This window comes from Pholis gunnellus (assembly GCF_910591455.1).
Source record: "Pholis gunnellus genome assembly, chromosome: 2".
In the NCBI taxonomy this organism is placed as follows: Eukaryota; Metazoa; Chordata; class Actinopteri; order Perciformes; family Pholidae; genus Pholis; species Pholis gunnellus.
Window position 1 is genome coordinate 13,317,659 of NC_136536.1, and position 19,566 is coordinate 13,337,224.

Genomic DNA, 19,566 nt, shown 5'->3' on the forward strand with positions numbered 1-19,566 from the left:
AAGTTAATCAAACAATTCATTATGAATCAATAGATTCTGGGGTTTTCAATGTGTGTAAGAATCTTAAACTAGACAATGGATTTTTGTGTGCAGGCACAAACTATATAGATCAAAGTAGGGGAAAGGCAAACAGATAAATAAGCACCATCTTGTATCCACTGAGGAGCTAAATCAAATATGTATGATAACACAACATGATAAAAATGAGTATGGCAAAGTACATTTCTGTTTTGGTGTTTTTATTGATCGTTCGACAAAGTGCCACGAATCATTAAATCATTCAACACTTTTGCACCAGTTTGTGTTGTTTTTATTCTTCTCCTCTTGATAATATCCCACTAAATTAAATAAATCTACGTTCAGATTGGTTCTGTTTTAAATAAACTTTATCCGTTGGAATGTTCTGCAGTCTCGCTTTTCTACATTTTTCAAGTTAATCAGCCAATAGTCATGGAATGAAGGATGTTTAGCCACAACAGTACTGTGAGTGCATCGGTGTTACAGATCATCGGTGAGATACTTGAATGATGGACATCCCGACATACAAACCTGTTATCAAAGAGAAACAAACCACTGGCAATATAAGGCCACAAAAACAATGCAATAGAGGGCACATCACACACACAAGCTGCTGTCCGTTGTACATATCTGCCACACTGACCCCAATATCTACAGGCGTATCAACAACACTTTCAATTTGATCGCGAATAACATGGTACACTTTTCTTGTTCCATAAACATACATACAGCTGCGCTCACATAGAAAAGCATGCTTTTGCATATTAGAAGGTTTTTCGGTAAACATTTATTATTACAGCATTGTTCCAACCAGCAGCAGTAATTTGGACGAACAAATATAGTCTGAGAAAACAGGCTATTATAATTCACTTTTATTACAGATCTTGTACAGTATCAACATGCCTTATGATGCAGTATTACTATCATCCACTCTCCTATTTTTTCATTGTTGTGTGATATGTGTGAACACTCAAAAAGACAACTGATCTTAGTTAGCAAATTAAGAAAAACAACACTGAAATCAACACTTGCCTTTTGGTCCACAATAAATAAATACTCCATTCAAAAATACAAGAAAAAAACAGACATTACATTTTGTACAACTATAATGCATCTGGATGTTTTTTTGCAACATAATGCACAGAGACACGGAGCATTATGCCAATTAGGGACGAATGAATCAGGATGACAAGCAATGTGAGTTCTTTTGATGCACAAACTGACTTAAAAAAATGAACATTCGAAAATCATGTCAGCTCTCTGATATTGCCAATCACATGCTCTGCTGCATCGATCTCCACAGGCCAATAGCAGCATTCTTTTTCCAAAGCCATGGAGCTGGTACGGTGTCCCTGTTCTGTCATCTGTATCAGTTCAGCTATTACATCTCGCTGGCGCCAGACAAAATGTTTTAACCCTTATTGAGCCAGGCGAGTCGACTAAGAACAGATCTTTATTTACAGCAGCGGCCTGCAGTAGTTCACAGCTCTAACACGCCCATGAGCCAGGACTGGGATGTCTCCATGCAGATTGGGAAGAGGTAATATACACTGACAACAGGGCACCTTTTTTCACCAGCTGCCTCAGCAGTAAATGCACATTGCAATAAAGGGAAAAGAACCATTTGACGCATACACATAAATAATAATAAAATAAAACCAATAAACGAACCAAAGAATAAATAAATGAATAAATACATGTTGACAAAAATATTAATTGTTTAAGACTGGATGTCATCTGGTTTTGTGTTAAATAAAATAAGTAGAATTCACATTTTCATTAAATCAAAAATAAATTTAAATGTTTTTTTTAGCACAATTTGAGCTCTGAAGCACATGATTTGGTGTTAAAACAGAGGTATGAACAGAAAAGGACAACTTCACATTTATCTGAGCCTGTATGAGTATACATTTTTTTAACAAAGTGATATTATTCTGAGATAGTAGTAGTACTCCCACTATACTATTAGGACATTCTTTAACATTTACATTAAGTTTAAAGTAGCCATCGTGAGTCTACGTCATCACATTTCTGAAAAAATTTAAGGTGATGTAGGTCAAAGGTTAAAGAGACTGCAAAGTCGGGGAAATACATGTGCCTTTACAGTAACATTATACTATTACACCCCAATATGTATGTATTCAGCATGGAGAATGTAAGTCATTTAGGTTAACTTCGACACCATTGGTTTGTAAATATTTAAAAACGCTCACCGCAGATCCAAACAAATTAAATTATTCAAAACAAAGGAAAAAATTGAAAGAAGTATTTTGGGGGGGGAGGGCGGGGAGAAAGCGATTGAGAGTCTCCCCCTGGGAGCTTTTCAGCACTGCCTCTCCATGTAAACACAATGGATCCACTATAACCACTACCTGGAGCTGGTACCCAGGCTCTTCCCCACTCCACTGACCGGACTCTTCACTTTTTGTTCTTCAGCTGATTGGCCAGCCAGTCCAGTCCCTCGTAGAGGCCGTCTCCACTGGTGGCGCAGGTGGCCTGAATGTACCAGTTGCGGTGGCGTAGGGAGTGCAGGCCCAGCTTGTCTGTGAGCTCTGCAGCATTCATGGCATTGGGCAGGTCCTGAACACAATCACATCGGGCAGTCAGTCAGGAGGCGTCGGATGGTGGGAAAGTGCAGAAAGAATGAAATACAAAAGGAGGAGACACAAGATGGGATATACCTGTTTGTTGGCAAAGACGAGAAGAACGGCGTCCCGCAGCTCGTCCTCAGCCAGCATCCTCATCAGTTCCTCCCGAGCTTCGTTCACCCGCTCACGATCGTTGCTGTCCACCACAAAGATCAAACCTGCCAGGAGAGATAGATGTCTTTTTAAGGGTTAAGCCACACAAAACTTCTCTTATCCCAGAGTCAACTTCACCCGACTGTTAAACAATGTGCTGATATCATATTGTTAAATATGGTTTGGTTGCTAAACCAAGTTTATTCATTGCAGAGGCTTTCAACAACATGACTAAGAGGATAATAATCAGTCGGAGGCTGTTTGCAAATGACCTCATCTAAAACATTAGTCAGATCTGCTCTCAGGTGCCGGGGGCGAGCATTTGCTGCAGGATCTGCCACAGTACTGTAGAGTCCAACATGGCTGACAGGTGAATCATCGACGGGGCTGCTGGTCTGGCTCACCCTGGGTGTTCTGGAAGTAGTGCCTCCACAGGGGACGGATCTTGTCCTGGCCACCCACATCCCACACGGTGAAGCTGATGTTCTTGTACTCCACCGTCTCTACGTTAAAACCTGAATGAAAAATCTAAATCAGTTACACAAGCTGGAGGAAGTTGGTGACAAGTGTGTTGCCTAACGCCATCAGTAATTCTGTATTTTCTCACACACCGATTGTGGGGATGGTGGTAACAATCTCCCCCAGCTTCAGCTTGTAGAGGATGGTGGTTTTCCCGGCAGCGTCCAGCCCCACCATGAGAATCCTCATCTCCTTCTTGCCTATCAGGCTCTTCAACAGGTTGCCAAAGATGTTCCCCATGATGACTGGCGGCTCTCACCTCAACTGCAACAGAACTGTTACACAGGGAGGGAAGTGAAGAGAGCGCTTTCCATAAATAGCAACAAAACAAGCCTGTGAACCACATATATAGCAAGTCAAAAACCACACACACACAACAAAAAAAACACGCTCTTCAAAAGCAGCTCTGAACAGTACCACGTCGTTAAGGATAGAAGCCACCTCAGAGGAAAGCCAATAAAAGTATACTTCAAACCAGGCGGCTGACCTGAACCATACTGGATCTCTGTTATGCGTATCGGCTTTCATGTGGTGCACAGTAACCACCTCTTAAACTGTTTGCTGCAATCGAATGGATGCCAGTGTAACAATCAATTTGTATTACATTAAATGACACCCAACCTCAGGTTGTGAGAATGCATGGTGTGCACACAGCCTATAGCTTTAAGGTGAAAGGCTTTGAGTACTTCCCTGTCTTATGTCCCCTTTAAACAGGCCAACACTGCTCTCAACTCATGCTAACATATCTATACCTGAGGGGCATTCTTCTTATTCATAATCCAAAATTACATTTAAAAAAAAAATGCATCCACAGCCTGTACTGTACGGCATGCAGGAGGATCCCCCTTTTACGACAGAAAGCCTTTATTTTTTATGATGCATTTTTTTGTAACTGATGCTATCACTGATTAGCTAACTTACGTATCCATTCATTTATATTAACTGCACACGCTATAGCTGCTAGCATAGCCTGTTAACAGCTGCAGTGGCCGCACATCCATGCACATTTGTCACAACGCGAGGGGGAGACGGCTGCTGCTGCAGTCCCCAGCAGGCGATGGATGAGAATGAGCCGACTAACGTATTTATGGCGTAAAAAGGGACAGTTACTCGTGCGTTAAGAAAGTGACAATATTAGCGAACGTCTTCAGTACTGAAAAAGAACATTCTCCGGGTCATATTGTGTGCAGCAATGCCCCCTCGTACAGTCACGACAAGCGCACCATGTCGGCCTGATGTCGTCGATTAACGACGGTTAATTCACCGAGAAGAGCTGCAAGGCGTGAACACAGCGACCCGCACGCTGCGGTCACTTGTGTTACTTGGATACATCTTCGAGCATTTTTCACCGTTTGCATCTCATTCACTTACCCGTCAACGGCGGGCAGGCTACCAGCTGGAATCAGGCAGAGAGACTGGATGATAGTCTCGCGATGAGCAACGGCTGTGACAATGTGTATTCTCGCGATAGTTGGATGGTGAAGAGCACCTCTCACGTTTGCCATCCCGGATGACTTGTTAAAAGCCAGGAGCACTGCTGGAGAAGAACTTTAATTTAATTGTCTTTTTATAAAATGTTAATAATTGTTTTTAGCATCAGCATCTACCTGCTTTGAGACTTAACTTTTTTAATTTATTTTTTCTTACAGGTCAAATTGTGTTTTTATTCACACACAATATCCTTTCTGACAAGACATTGCGATGTGTTTAAATGCTATTTGTGTGGCGTTACAGCAGGAGACCAACAACTAAGCCTATATGAAATGTAACAGAGCAGGAAGACACGCTTGAATAATTAAAACAGGAATCATCTCAATGAATAAGTAAATGGCTGACTGTAATAGGATGCCACGTGATACTTCCTGACAGCAGCCCTCTTTGTGTCACAGACAATGAGATGACAGAAGGCAACATTGACTGAATCAATATCATAGCAGGTTACCGACCTTGAGTACTGATTTTGTTATTTTTTCATGCATTTCCAAAGGTGATATTGTACATTTATGTGGTTTTACAAGTGGCATTACATGTAGGAATAGAACAAACCTCCCTGGTGTGGGTTTAACCCATTCACCATAAAAACATCCCGGTGTGATTAAATGACATGCATGAGACCAGCCTCACAGGTGAATCCAACATTTGTCTCCCTCTTCCTCTCTGCTGTGTATCAGTCAGTGGTCCAGTGATAGATGTGTTTATCAACTCAGTGGTGAAGGCATAGGAATAAGAGGGGAGCAGATGTTTGCAGCTGCAGACCAGATTATGGGGCGGAGTGGATGATGGGGGAGACTGCCGAGTTTGTGTGCGCGGGGAGTTAGGAGAGGGTTACAGGGGGGTTACAGCGGGCTCGGGTGGTGGCAGGAGAGGTGGGGTGGGGAACTATGACTTAAAGGAGCCTTTCCTCTGAAGTGTCTGCCAGCGTGCACCCCAGCAAACACAATCACAAGTCTCGTTGGTTCTGCTAGCTGAACTAATGAGGGCCTGCGCGTTGAGGGCAGGGGCTTTGATGTTCTGGGTAGCTGGCTCCTTGTGTTTTCTCTCCCGCTCTCCTTCTCTGCCTGTCTCACATCAAAAACGAAAGGGGAGTTGAGAAGCAGATGTTTTGAGGCCTGTATTTATACAGAGTACACTTTATTCACCCCCTTCTCCATATCCCATTTGTCCTTTGCTCCTGCATCTCCGCTATACGTACAGCAAGCATACAGTATATCTCCCTATCTTTATATCCAACTAAACACACTAAATCGCCTTACTTTATACATATAATCATCCTGTCAATCAAAACGGGTAACTTTTATCTCCCAACTTCCTCTCTCTGCCGCCCTCTCTTTAATTTCAGCCCAGTCTGGTTGTCATTACTCTGGGGGGCAGTCAATGTGTTGCTATGCATGTGTCTATGTCTGCAGCGATGAGGGGGAGAACGGGGAAGAGAGAAAAAGAGAGCAGAGAGGGAGAGAAACCAATCCCAGACTGTCCTACAACCTCTGTCTCACACATGGGAGAAACAGTGACAGGAAATTCCCCTTCGCAGCAGCTCCAGGGTGAAATGATAAAGGAATGAAGAAATACAAACCAGAAATCCATTACCTTATCATTCCATACAAGTCACTGTCTCCTTTTTATTCCCTCACTAAATACCAAACAGACAGAACAGTCGATTCAGCCACTGGCACTGCCATTCCTCAGGAGTCAAGGGGTATTTACTCAAGACCATACAAACAACACTTAATTGGCATTAAATCCTATATGGCAGACAGAGCATGGAGTTTGGATCATTTAAGATATCTAAGAATGCTGCAATCATAAATTCAGTCGGTGTTGACGTGAGAGTTTTGCTAAATCTGCAGCGTTACTAGAATGGGAGTGTAAATCATTCGGGTCGCCCAGAGTTCTGTCTGACAGTTCATAATTTTGATTGTGCGTCGGTGCCAGTATTCCTACAAGTAAGTGTCTTTTTACAAAAATGCATGCACGTGTTTAGGTGCATGTGTTTATATTTGTGAAGTATGTCTCCTAGGTAACAGGGACACAATGTCCCACATGGTTTAGCAAGTCCCTTCCCTGGTTATGAACTCTGGACAGATGATCCCCTCAGATGCTCACACAGCAAAGACTGGTATAATCACCCCCACTCTCTGCTCTCTTGATGCTTCTCTCCAGTAATAAAAGTCATACTTTAAAGAAACAATATCCTGCAGCCATAAAAAGTCCTTCTCTCAGCATGAAGTGGCCATAAAAAAGGCTCTCACCTCCCAAATCTGTAGTGTGTAGGACTTGTCCTCCATTTACACAGCAACAGGCACGCACACATACACGGACCTTTCAGCATCCGTTCAAGACTAAAGCAAGTCCATCTCTCACTTTGACATGTTCTACATGTGGGAAGAATCTAAGGAGTGCTCGGACTGATGAAATGGACAAAGGCAAGCACAGAATAACAAGAGCTCAATCATGGTTTCATAGGAAAAGTGACACATCACAGTTATATTCATGAAAAACAAGACCACTAGCGACCACTCTCACAAAGTACTTACTATTGTTACAATGGTGTAAACAAATCAGAATGATAAGTATTTCAGCTGAAAGGACAACACTTGTCTCCAAAATGTTCCCATCTTGAGTTAAACAATTATACCCGCTTTGATAAGCTCATGAGCTCTCTGTCCAGATCAGTCCTGAAAGAAAACACAAAAAACACTGTCCTTTATCTTGTATTCTTCTATTAGTAAAAACCCTTGTCTAGAAAGATTTTTATGACGGATCCCCAAATAAGTATTGTTGCTCTGTCTGAGTCTCAGGTTCAAAATATACAAATGGAGTAAGTATCTTGGAGATCATTAGAGGAGCCCAGTTAAATGTAATACATTGTAATGAGACTTTGTTGTCTAACAGCACTGGTTCACCATCCGGAGCCACTCGGCCAGCACTAGTCTGTCAGTAACTAGAACAAAAAAGTCTCCAACACAATAATAATATTAATAATAATACATTTACAAATATACATGTACACATTAAAATACACAGCTACTGTACAATGAGATGAGTCAGCATGTAGATATAGAAAGGGTTCTCGGCTCGTCTTTGTTTTGTGGGACAGAATAGAATAGGTTATAAGCTGTTTTCATGGTTGAGAGGGCAGCGTCTAAACAGACCGTGGCAAGACAAATGACATGAGTCACCTCTTCAATCTCTGACTTGGCATTTTGAGAATAACAGCGGCTACAAAGAGAAAATAGATCCCAGATGATGGACCAAAAAGAAGGAGCGGGGGGGATAAACAGATTCTCTGGGAGAGTTACACAAGGAGCAAAACAAATGCTCAAACAAAGGAGTGGGCCAAGGGACAGGCTCGCCATCTTGAGTCCTGGATGGGTAAAGGCAGCTGGGACTGGAAGAACTGGGATTTACTTGCACACATTGACCCACTCTGTGAGACGACACTCCTCACACAGCACGTAGCAACACCAGTGGAATCTGCAATTGCAGCGCTCGCTGCGTGTCTGCTTTAGGATGTTGTGCCCGCGGCCACAGCACAGCGAGCCGCAGCTGTCTGTGCTGTAGCTGGTTTTGTTGCAGATGCGTCCTTGTGTACCTGGAGAGTCTGCGGACGCATCACGCTCACAGAAATCAGGAGACTTCTCAAAGAACACCAGCTCCCTGGACATGGTTCGACGGCGGCCTCCGTTAAATCCCCCTGCGCTCCTGCTGGCGCCGTTTCCTGTCCGAGGGTTGAAAACCCCATTGTTCTTGTTCTGGGAGTTGACAAAGATGGCTGACAGGAATTTTTCCTTGAGTAGAGAACCCACAAGCCGGAACTCTGGAGACACATGCCAGCAGGTCTTAAACTGACAGCTCCCTGATGTGCCATGACATTTGCACTTCCTCTTCATGTTGTCAGTCACTATCTGTGTAGAGAAAGGGAAATGATGTAACAAATCAGAAATGCAACAATGACCCTGATAGTCATGTGTGCCAGTGAGGTTTAACTCTGCTCTCCAAGCAACAGGAAGAACACAGTGGATAGGCACATTACTCACCTGTCGTCCCACTCGGTTGTTATGTATCCTCATGCGAGCGTGGATGTCTCTTGGAGACCCGCGGGAGTCGAGCCAGTCCCTGGAAAAACGGTCCCCAAAACGGACGTCATGATTGCAGCCCCCCCACTCCCACGTCTCCTGCATGGAGCTCAGCTCATCTGGTAATGGCTTGAGAAGGGCGGAGGGGTGGGTGGAGCGCAGGTTAGCGGGCAGCTCGCCGTGATGACCGTTTAGCTCGGCGGGTGATGATCGTGTCATGCCGAGGCCTACTCCACCCTTCTGCAGGGTCTGCAGCTGCAGCTGTGTGAGTTTCAGCCGGATCTTGTCATCGTCCTGGCGACGCTTGGCCTCACAGCCACACCCCCGCAGCTTGCCCATGCTGCAAGCCGAGGCCACAGAGTGAGCCACACCCGCTGCCAACAAGGCCAGAGAGAAGGCACTCTCGCGAAAACCTGGGAGCAGGAGATACACACTCAAAGAGATGAAAATGGCAAACAGTGTAGCTGTAAAACAGTCCTGCGTTTGTGTACAGAACTCTCATATACCTAACCCTACCCACCCCACAAACCCAGGTCACATTTTGAACACCATTAGCTTGCCTCAGGCTCTCACCCCTGTTGAGGATGGTGTTGTGGTGGGGAAGCTTGCCGAGGCCCTCCAGTGACGAGCAGTTCCAGCGCTGATCCCGGAGCTGGTGCTGGCATTCGTGGATGGCCACCTGGATGCCCTGCAGAGCGGAGGCCGTCACATCGGGGCTTCGCACACACATCCGCATCTGACGTTTGCTGAGGCCTGCCAGCCTCAGGCACACTGAGTTAGGGGTTAGCACTGGATCTCCTGCCACCCTCAGGCTGAGTATATCATTACACAGCACCCTGCCGAGAGAGAGAGAAAGAGAGGGAGAGAGAGAGAGAGAGAGAGAGAGTTGGTGGGTGTTGGGGGGGTCATCAGGGCTGGTCAGGGGTTCATTTGTCAAATCCAGAGAAGTATGTGACAATGGAAAGATGCTTTCGATACTTAAGAAAATCAGAAAAATACAAAACCAGATTTAAGATGGATATACTACAAAATGAATCACATCTCTTTGCTCATTTGCTGAATACACTTAGCAATAAAATGTGTTAATCAATTGCACAAGCATTTACTACAGAGTTTCTACAGATGTTTTTTAAGCAGGGAAAAACATAATTCTGAACAGATCATCCAACGAAGTCCCAAAAGTGGAGAGTTATTGCAGTTACGACATCTTATGGAGAAACAATATTGGGATTTATATTAAATTCTTAATGGCATAGCTCAGACTTTTAGAAGGCTACACAATTAGTAAACATTGAATCCAATGTTTCAATATTACACAGAATCAGCCTGTGAAATCAGAGGCAGATGTCTCTACTTTTTAACTAAATATATAAAATATTCGTTTCAATCATTCAGTCATACACAGTAACTTCCCTCAACTCTTGTCGAATTCCATGTAGCAAGAACCCGCGTGTAACATCAACTCTCCTGGGGCTCTCAAGTGCACTCACGTTATTGCAGGTGACATAAGTGCTGCTGCCAAAATCAGGAATTGGTCCCAACGGAGTTTGTTTGATAGCTCCATTTTGTTAAGCGTCTTACGCGACGTGACATTAAAACACTAGTAATAAAGTCCTGTATTGGATAAGAATATCAAAAAGAAGAGGAGTGGAGTATTATCGATGCACCGCCAAACGACCGAAGAGTGAAGACGGAGAACAGAGGAGCTCGGGGGCGAGAGTAAACGGGAGGGGGAGAGAAAGAGGGGAGGGGAGGAGATGCCTCCACAGGCGGCTGTTTGCAAAATATTGGCCAACATTAAAGTTGGATCACCAGTTGATCGTTTTATCATTTAAGAGTGTGATCACTCGTCCAAGCGTAAAATTACGTCTCCAAACATTTACGCACAAACACAGCTGCAAGCTGTGCGCACAATGGTCTCAAGTTTTGGTATAATCTAAAACATCCTCCTGGATCCTCTAAAAAATAATTGATAGGATATAAAGATATGAATGTATTTAGACTAAGCTTTTTATTGGTGGGCCGGTACATTGTGTAGTATTGAATTCCACGTTTGGAGAGAAAGAACAAAGAAACGCTCGTTAAAATGAAATATGGAAAGTCAAAATGGATTTTGTTCATAAGGGGGTGAGTTAAATGATGAATGGGGGGAGGGGAGAGCTGCTGGTTCCACTGTACGACAGGGAGGCAGCAGCAGGCAGGCGGCTCCGCTAACAGACCTTCCAACAATACTGTTTTTAGTCATGTGGTCCCCCTTCCTCCACTCCATCAGAGCGCCTGTTTCTCATTGTTGTGTTTGAAACAACTTCACTTTGTCACCCCAAAGTCTTTATTTCAGAGTATAAAATGATATACATAAATTACGATAGTGACAGGTCAGATTTTGTGTGCTTTTGTGATTATTCACATTATGGCGTCACATGCTCCGGCAAATTTCACGTGGCAAATAACACTTCATTGATTCATTAAAATGGGTTTGTAACGCTTATAGAAAGTAGCGCATTAATGGCTTTTAAATACATCTTATGCATATTTAAGACTACCAAACAGCATCTCAATTATCTATTTAAATTCGTTTTTCATGCTCAGTAATGACAGCCCAATGAAACCAGATACTCAGGCCTTCTGTTGGGACTTGGTTAGTGATGTGGCAGCTCGGCATCGAATCGATGATTAGCATAATACTGAATCAACAGGTCAATCACTCTTAGAGTGAGACTGCCATTATGTCTCATAAAATATGTTTTCTAGACCCAACCATAAAGAATGATAAACACTGCTGTTGGACTCAAGAAAATGCATTGGCTACTTTCATAAAATTAAGTTAAAACCCCCCTCGAACACGGTTCGCATAGTGACACCAATTCATCTAATCTCCTTCCATTCCCTAAGCTGCAGCAATGAAAAGTGCATTAGCATTCTGCCTTGGCGTGTATATCTAAGTGGCTTAAAAAGTGATTTGAAGTTGATTTGTATATAAAAGGCCCCCTTTATCCGGATTGAAGCTCTAATCTGCTCGGTGTCGCATGACTGCTCCAGGAAACTCGTTTGAGCACCTTCATATAAGGCTGGAGTATAAACGTAGGATGGCTGTCATTAAATCCTTTTTACAAAAGCCCACTTCCTTTTACTGTCATCTGTGCGAGAGAGAGAGAGAGAGAGAGAGAGAGAGAGAGAGAGAGAGAGAGAGAGAGAGAGAGAGAGAGATTATTCAAACTACCGCTGCAGTGACTAATGTGGAACATGCAAATTAGCAGATAAATGTCACATAATGAAACATTCCCCCATGAACCAACATAGAGAAGATGGAAGACATTGAAGCCTGCTCCTATGGGGTTAGATGGAGATGCCACAAAGTGGCTCAAGCTCTGATCACACTGGGCTACATGTGCGTCGAGGGAGGTCTGCAGGCCAGATGTTTGGAGTGGCTTTTATTCTTACTTGTCCCCCTCTTTTCCTGGTTCATCATACACCAAACTTCTGATTGGAGACTGTACTTCATCTCTCCCATGATCGAAAAAATAATAATGAAGTAACCAGGCAGTGCGAGTTATATGACAAGAGCGTATTATTGCAAGTTTCGTTTCTGAATGTGCGCGCTTGGGCTGAGGATAATAGTTATGTTTATTGGGAGTAATATCAAATAGTATCTAAATATATTAAGATACCCTCGTAAAACATTAATGTGTATTGGACTGATGTGAAAAGGAAACGAACTGAACAGAAATGTCCAGTCACTACACATTTTGAGAGCGCATTTGGAGAGAGGAGGAGGAGATGCGGTTAGGGAGTAGGCTAATCCAACCACCGGGTAAAAAGGGCAGTTTTAGATGGCTCATATTCCGCTGTAACTGTATTTCACCGTGACACCAGCTTTGAGCAGCGACGGAGCACCAAATCGGGCGCACCCACAGCATCTGTACCAACACATCACTGCTTCAGAGGCTCTTCTCCTTTCTGCAAGACTGGATGTGGAAGCAAGCGCACGGCCAGTGGGAAAATACTCTCAGCCGCACACATTTACAGGGAATCGATTCTGTGATGACCGTGAGATTCCACAAGTAATGTGCGCAACTCTGTGGATTGTCCTATTTTTTTTTTCTCTTCCTTTCTCCTTTCTGCCCAGTTGTGTTTCCTTATTCATTGTGCGCCCTATGAAGAGCATTAACTATCCCTCCCTCCAATCCTATTGAAAAGGCTCCGAAAAAAACAGAGGGAGATGAGAGCAGCAAATCCCTTTTTTATTCCCCTCGTAGCGCTCAATAACAGAAGAATGTGTTGCCTATCAGTCACCGAGGGGATCAAGTCTTCGGGACTGTCCCACGCGTTCAATGCGCCGTGCAGAGCATCACTGAGAGAGACAGAGTGAAGAGGACTGCAGCAGCAGTAGCATCCTGTCTGGACACTTCACATCATTTAGCAACCTGTCTCCACTCAAGATCCATTTAAGTCAATTAGGGCTGCCTGCTTCTCTCACCTTTCAAGTCCTCTCACCGGACTGTGGCGTGGTGAGTATTTACACCTTACAGCAAGTTTATCATAATTCAGTAGAACATAATGATAAAATACATTATCACTGCCAGACTTCTGTCTTATTTTTCTCGCTTTCAGGCTGACGGTTTATTGTATTTTAATTTGTTATAAAATGTGGTTATTTGTGTTCCGGTGTTCAGATGAATAACTGTCAAATATATGTAGAACTAGGCTATAACTTTGCCCGAGCAACCTCCATTTGACATTTCCCTCCTCATATTTGACCTGAAGAAACGATGAGGAGTCTGGCGCTGCTGTTGGGGGTGAAAGCCGCCTGCATCCTGCTGGTGTCTTCGCTCTCGGGCACAGGGGCCGTCAACAACAGCGGCCGGTGGTGGTGAGTTCACAAATATCTAGATGCTGTACATTTATTCAGTTATCAGCATCCTACCATTGAACACGTTATATTGCACGCCGGTTTGAGCGGTGTTTTATTGGGCGGGCACATTCCATGCTGCATGCTCGAAATGTGTTAGTTTTGGCACCGTTAACAACTTCTGTTCAACCTTTGAAAAAAAGAGAAACCGCATGGATTAAAGCTTGTGGGATTTTTTATTCTTCAAATTTGTTGTCGGTTCAGTGGAATTAGCCAGTAGACTATCTATTTAACAATCAAATGATTATATTTGTAATTGGCCTATAACAACAGGTTTACCTTATTTGCGGTATAGATTACATTTACTCTCTCTTTCTCAGTCCAATAAATTGAATACGGATTTTTTTATTGGCTGAAATGTATCCCATACGAGAACTTCTCCATCGTTCTACTTTACACATTCTACATCAACTACAGCTGCCAATTCCACTGTATTTTGTTACAGATCGGTATAGTGTTGCATCAGTGCAGCATATTGTCTCGCTTTTGTTTAAAACTCTATAAACTGTGGGCTGGGTTTGTTTTGGTAATGATTTTACGAAAGCTCTTTTTTTGTCGTTTGTGCGGTGCCATTAGATGGATTTGCGCACAACGTCAGACGATTTCAAATATTTAAAATGTCAGCTGACACCGCGGAGTAGCTGGAATGAAGAATACATCCAAAAAGACCACATTATTGTTAATGTTCCCAGGCCTCCCCACACAACTGTCTGGGTCAGCCCTCTAACAGGCCAAGACTCGCCCGTTTTTTCCGAATGATAATGCTCAACAGGAGACACAGCCATTAGGCTACATGAGAATAAAAAAAAAAGTTGACACAGAAATCTCACAGATATTACCAACAGACAAAGTGAAAAATTATATAGCAACCAGTGTACTCCCAACACTATTATTCTGAAACCTGACCACCAAAATCTGAAATTGGTATATTACTGGAGAAGCACAGGTGCCTTATATATGGACACAAATGGTTATAAAACCAAACACCAGAATATTTTCTGATTTCATGTAGCAAAAAGACAACATACTTTGAGTAATTAATATTATAAAAACTAAGTGGCATAAAGTCTACAGAATATGAATTAGCTTTTTGGCGGAGAGCATTTTACATTTACAGCATACAAACCTAAAGGCCTAATGTTTAGTGACTTGGGACATTTTGACAGGATGATCATATTTGCAGGTGAGATTGGACATTTTAATCTAAAAGTGTAAACTACTTCTCTTCAGCTTTTGGTTTATCACAAGAGAATCATTTTCACAGGACAACATAGATGCAAACCTGTGAGGGAGGATTTCCACTGACAATATAACAGATGCTGAATATTTAGCAGAAAAATATGATTACAAGTTCTAATACTGAAACTGATACGTCATATCTGGTTCAGATCCAAATGATTTATGAAGAGGTAAACATATAATTTAATGTTATTTGCCAAACAAACTTGCATTCAGACTCAGAGACTCACTGTCTCCTCATCGTCTTGAAACACTGTGTTCCACAGTTTTAAATAATGAAAACAGTGATTACATTTTTTTTTGACACACATGAGATGCCAAGACACATCAGTTTAAGAGTTGAGAGGGTCACTGAAGTAGCTACGAGCAATAACTGCCAGCTCCTTGACTCTGATTGGCTTCGTCCTTTTGTTGTGCCAGGGGTATTGTCAATGTGGCCTCCTCATCCAACCTCCTCACCAATTCCAAGAACGTGCAGTTGGTCCTGGACCCGAGCCTGGCCCTACTGAGTCGTCGCCAGCGCCGGCTGATTCGGCAGAATCCTGGCATCTTGCACGCCATCGCCGCTGGTCTGCACACTGCCATAAAGGAGTGCAAGTGGCAGTTCCGCAACCGCCGCTGGAACTGCCCGACCACCCACAGCCCAGCAGTTTTTGGGAAAATTGTCAATCGTGGTGAGTCTCTCTTGTCTTTCATACCAGGCATTATTTGGACAATTTTGGCCAGGATGTAAGGCAAAAAATGTGCAACGCCATAGTCTAAAAGCCTGGAATTGGCTCTGATGGGGAGTTTTGATGTTGTTTCTTCAGGTTGCAGAGAGACTGCATTTGTATTTGCCATAACCAGTGCAGGGGTGACCCACGCTGTGGCTCGCTCCTGCTCAGAAGGGTCCATCGAGTCGTGCACATGCGATTACCGCCGCAGAGGTCCTGGAGGACCAGACTGGCACTGGGGGGGCTGCAGTGACAACGTAGACTTTGGCCGGATGTTCAGCCGTGAGTTTGTGGACTCCAGCGAGAGGGGCAGAGATCTGCGCTACCTCACCAACATACACAATAATGAGGCTGGCAGAATGGTAAGGATTTGATATTCAAACATGCCACAATTGGCTGTTTTTGTCCGAATTCCCAAAAGCTTCAAACGCATTTGTGATTTCCCCTTTGTATGATTTCATTGGTCTTCCTATTTGCAGACTGTGTCATCAGAGATGCGTCAGGAGTGTAAGTGCCATGGCATGTCAGGCTCCTGCACCGTGCGCACCTGTTGGATGCGCCTGCCCAGCTTCCGCACAGTGGGAGACTTTCTTAAGGACCGGTTTGATGGTGCATCCAGAGTTGTTTATGCCAACAAAGGAAGCAACCGTGCCTCTCACCGAGCCGACCCCCGACACTTGGAGCCTGAAAACCCGGCTCACAAACCCCCCTCTGCCATGGACCTGGTCTATTTTGAGAAATCACCAAACTTCTGCTCCTACAACGGCAAAACTGGCACTTTGGGAACTTCTGGGAGAACATGCAACAGCTCTTCTCCAGGCCTGGACGGATGTGAGCTGCTCTGCTGTGGACGTGGGTTTAAGACCCGGACTGAGACTGTGACTGAACGTTGCAACTGCACCTTCCACTGGTGCTGTCATGTCAGCTGCTTGAACTGCACCAGTACACGGACGTTACACCAGTGTTTGTGATCACAGGTGGACATCAATGGAATATTAATGCATATTTGATTAGCAATTGGCTGAGAAAGCCACTAGAACACAGGTGGTTTGAGATGTTAGAAGCTAGAAAAGCTTCAAGGCGGGTAAACTAATACAGGGAATTCTCTCCAAAAAGAAATCAGTTTTTGAAAGAGGGAGATGGAGAAAAGCACAAATATATGAACAGGGTATGGAGGGAGTAGATGTGCTTGCAACTTTCCTTTGATGCGTAACAGCATTAAGAGGGAATTTAAACACTCCAGCCATCAATGTAGAATGGAAATCATCCACATCCCTCAAGTGTTTACACTGTGGAAACATAAAATTAGAAGTAAAGGGTCGAAATGATGTGGTGATGAATCGATTGCTGTAACCAGGTACTACTAGAGCCTTCTTCTCCTCCACTGAGGGCAGAGACTGGGCACAATGTTTCACAGATGTTTCTGTGGCCAGAGAGCCACAAACATGGGCTCTCATAAACTGGTGAAGACCTCTAACAAGAGGGAAGTTTTTTGTGTTTTTTTAAATCATTGTTTTTTTTTTTTCTTTGCTGAATGTTGGATTCTCTCACATGAAACTGTGTGAGGTTTATCTCCAGGGATGGGCTGTCTTTTCCCAACTTGTGTACTTAAGCCCTGGATGCAGCCCAACCACTTATAATTTCTTCATCACATTTGCCCGTTTTATTTAAATTTCAAGGGAGCTGAATAAACCTCAGCCCTGATTTGCCACTATGATTTGCCACAGGATGGTCCTGATGTTACAAGGAAAATAGAAACGGACTGAACAAATCTTACTGAGGCAATGTAATTTGAATGTATTATAAATACACTGAATATAATGACATGACTTGATCAGAGGGATCAATATTGAAAATATAAATGAAATGTGACCTGCAGAATCTCACCATGCTCTCAAAATGAAAACGAATGCCATTCTGAGATGGCATTGAAGTTAAAAAAAAAACAACACAAAATGCCTGTTAATACATGAGTGTTGCATTAAACTGGTCCAGGTTTAAAGTAGGCGTATACATGTGTTTTACTTCAGGATAGGATGTAAAAAGCAGATAACATTTTTCTTTGAAGAAAACAGCCTCTGCTGTCAGAGATCATTCTGAATATCAGCTATGAGAACCAAAATACTGTAAATATTAAAATATATGAATATATTTATAATGACGTAATTTGTATGTTTTCTGAATGATTTATGCACCTGTCAGTGGCTGGAGAATATGCTATCATTAGTGTCAAGTCAGGAGTTGTTTTAGATCGTATGCCTTTTTCTATTTTGGTGTAATGTAGCTCACACAAAACCGACTCTTACGAGAAAGAAAACATTATCAAGTCTTTGCTTGTTTCCTGTAAAACACTTGTGTTCATGCACTGAATATTTACCTTTTTTATTCGTGTAAATACAAAATATTTATTTCTAAGGATTTTTATACTGTTATAGTGAGATGTAAGAGAAGACTTTTGTTTTTTTAGATTTTAATCAAAAGATTTAGGCTCCAGTTGGTTTTGTATTGTATGATAGAACAATAAAGTCTATATTTTCAATTAAGTTGCCCTCCTGAATGTGTCAAAAGATGCTATTATGTCTGTTGTAGTCTGTGTTTGAGATAGTTTTGACAACCAACCAAGTGAACATATAAGCCTGTCCCTGGGTGTCCTTTGGTTAATCCTATTACCACCACCAAAGCAGCCTCTTTCTCTGGCTCACAAAACATCCCTGCATCTGTGCTCCCAACCACAAGAGATGGCCCCTGCTTATCCAGCCACATACCTTCTTCTATACAGTATAGGATTTTACTGCATTTCATGTTTAGCTTTATTTGCTTAATGTTGGAAAGAAATAGAGAAATAGACTGAAAAATAATGAAAACCTAGAGTCTCCCCAAGCCCCTGGCAACCTGAATAACCACGACCCAAACCACTGACTAACGGGAGTTTGGAAAGCTTAACACTTTCTACTTAGCTCACCACAGCACAGGAGCAGCCACGGTCATCCAGATAGAGCACAGTGAGGACACCAACACGCACCCAAAGATCCAAAGGTCCTAATAACAGAGCAGCAAAGTTGTAGATGTAAGAGCAGACAGGGTGACATAGTACGACAGGGACGAGAAACTTTCCGAATTACAGTCTTGATGTTAGAGGGTAAAAATTAGACATCATAAAGGGCTCCTTTGCCCGCTGCGAAGAAGTTAAGTAATAAATAATAAATTGAGATTGGTCCACATCTCAAAGAAAGTAGAAAGTTTAAATGTGTAGAAAACAACAACAAAAACAGAGCAAACTGAATCAAAATACTGCAAATGATGGGGTCACATAAGGCCTACCAAAACAAAAAGATGAGAACTTAAAATGTATATTGATCACAGGGTAACACATCTCCAAAACAAAATATTCCGTCTTGTATGACTGGATAACAGGTGAACACATGATTTGGATTAAAGTATGTGACAAATGGAGGAAAAGTCAGGAGAAAGCAAAAGCTCACAAATGTGAAAACGATAAAATCGTGGCTTGAGAGAGAATTGATAGGCGATCATGGACACACAGAGAGAAACAAAAGAAAGAGAAAGTGGCAGACAGATTTAAGAAAAGAGGAGGGAAGGCAGAGTTCAAATCCCAGGCGTGAGAGTGAGGTGGGAGAGTTGGTGGAGAGAGTGAGTGGAGGGGGTTCTGCCTGTGGGAGTGCTGAGGAGTCAGTGATAATTAGCTCAATTAGTGACAAAGGCAGTGTAATAAATACCGACTTAGTGTCTGGGTCCCTGCTGGCCTCTCCCTGCGCAGCCTGCAATGTGGCCCTGGCCTGACGGACAATTCATTAAACTGACAAAATACCCCACCGTCCAGGCGTGACGCA

The 19,566-nt window shown here is 43.1% G+C and overlaps 3 protein-coding genes across 4 annotated transcripts; 1 reads left to right on the forward strand and 2 right to left on the reverse strand.

Annotated features, from left to right (window-relative positions):
• Positions 1 to 2,355: 2,355 nt before the first annotated feature.
• On the reverse strand, positions 2,356 to 3,533 carry arf3a (ADP-ribosylation factor 3a; the record flags this gene model as incomplete). 2 transcript variants are annotated; one of them, XM_079182318.1, is made up of 4 exons in its annotated part: positions 2,356 to 2,598; positions 2,700 to 2,824; positions 3,164 to 3,274; positions 3,371 to 3,533. In XM_079182318.1, 4 exons carry the CDS (start codon positions 3,516 to 3,518, stop codon positions 2,437 to 2,439), a joined length of 546 nt encoding a protein of 181 aa, XP_079038444.1. In that variant the 3' UTR covers positions 2,356 to 2,436. The 2 variants fall into 2 exon arrangements, with proteins under 2 accessions (XP_079038444.1, XP_079038443.1); XM_079182317.1 differs by lacking the exon at positions 3,164 to 3,274 and having other exon boundaries at positions 3,371 to 3,518.
• Positions 3,534 to 7,244: 3,711 nt separating this feature from the next.
• On the reverse strand, positions 7,245 to 10,469 carry wnt10b (wingless-type MMTV integration site family, member 10b). Its single transcript, XM_079167183.1, has 4 exons — positions 10,345 to 10,469; positions 9,428 to 9,690; positions 8,816 to 9,267; positions 7,245 to 8,683 (listed from the first exon to the last, which is right to left on the reverse strand). The coding sequence occupies exons 1-4, from the start codon at positions 10,416 to 10,418 to the stop codon at positions 8,183 to 8,185; spliced, it is 1,290 nt and encodes a 429-aa protein (XP_079023309.1). The 5' UTR covers positions 10,419 to 10,469; the 3' UTR covers positions 7,245 to 8,182.
• Positions 10,470 to 13,623: 3,154 nt separating this feature from the next.
• On the forward strand, positions 13,624 to 17,231 carry wnt1 (wingless-type MMTV integration site family, member 1; the record flags this gene model as incomplete). Its single annotated transcript, XM_079167193.1, has 4 exons — positions 13,624 to 13,724; positions 15,423 to 15,676; positions 15,812 to 16,077; positions 16,195 to 17,231. The coding sequence occupies 4 exons, from the start codon at positions 13,624 to 13,626 to the stop codon at positions 16,684 to 16,686; spliced, it is 1,113 nt and encodes a 370-aa protein (XP_079023319.1). The 3' UTR covers positions 16,687 to 17,231.
• Between the last annotated feature and the right edge of the window lie 2,335 nt (positions 17,232 to 19,566).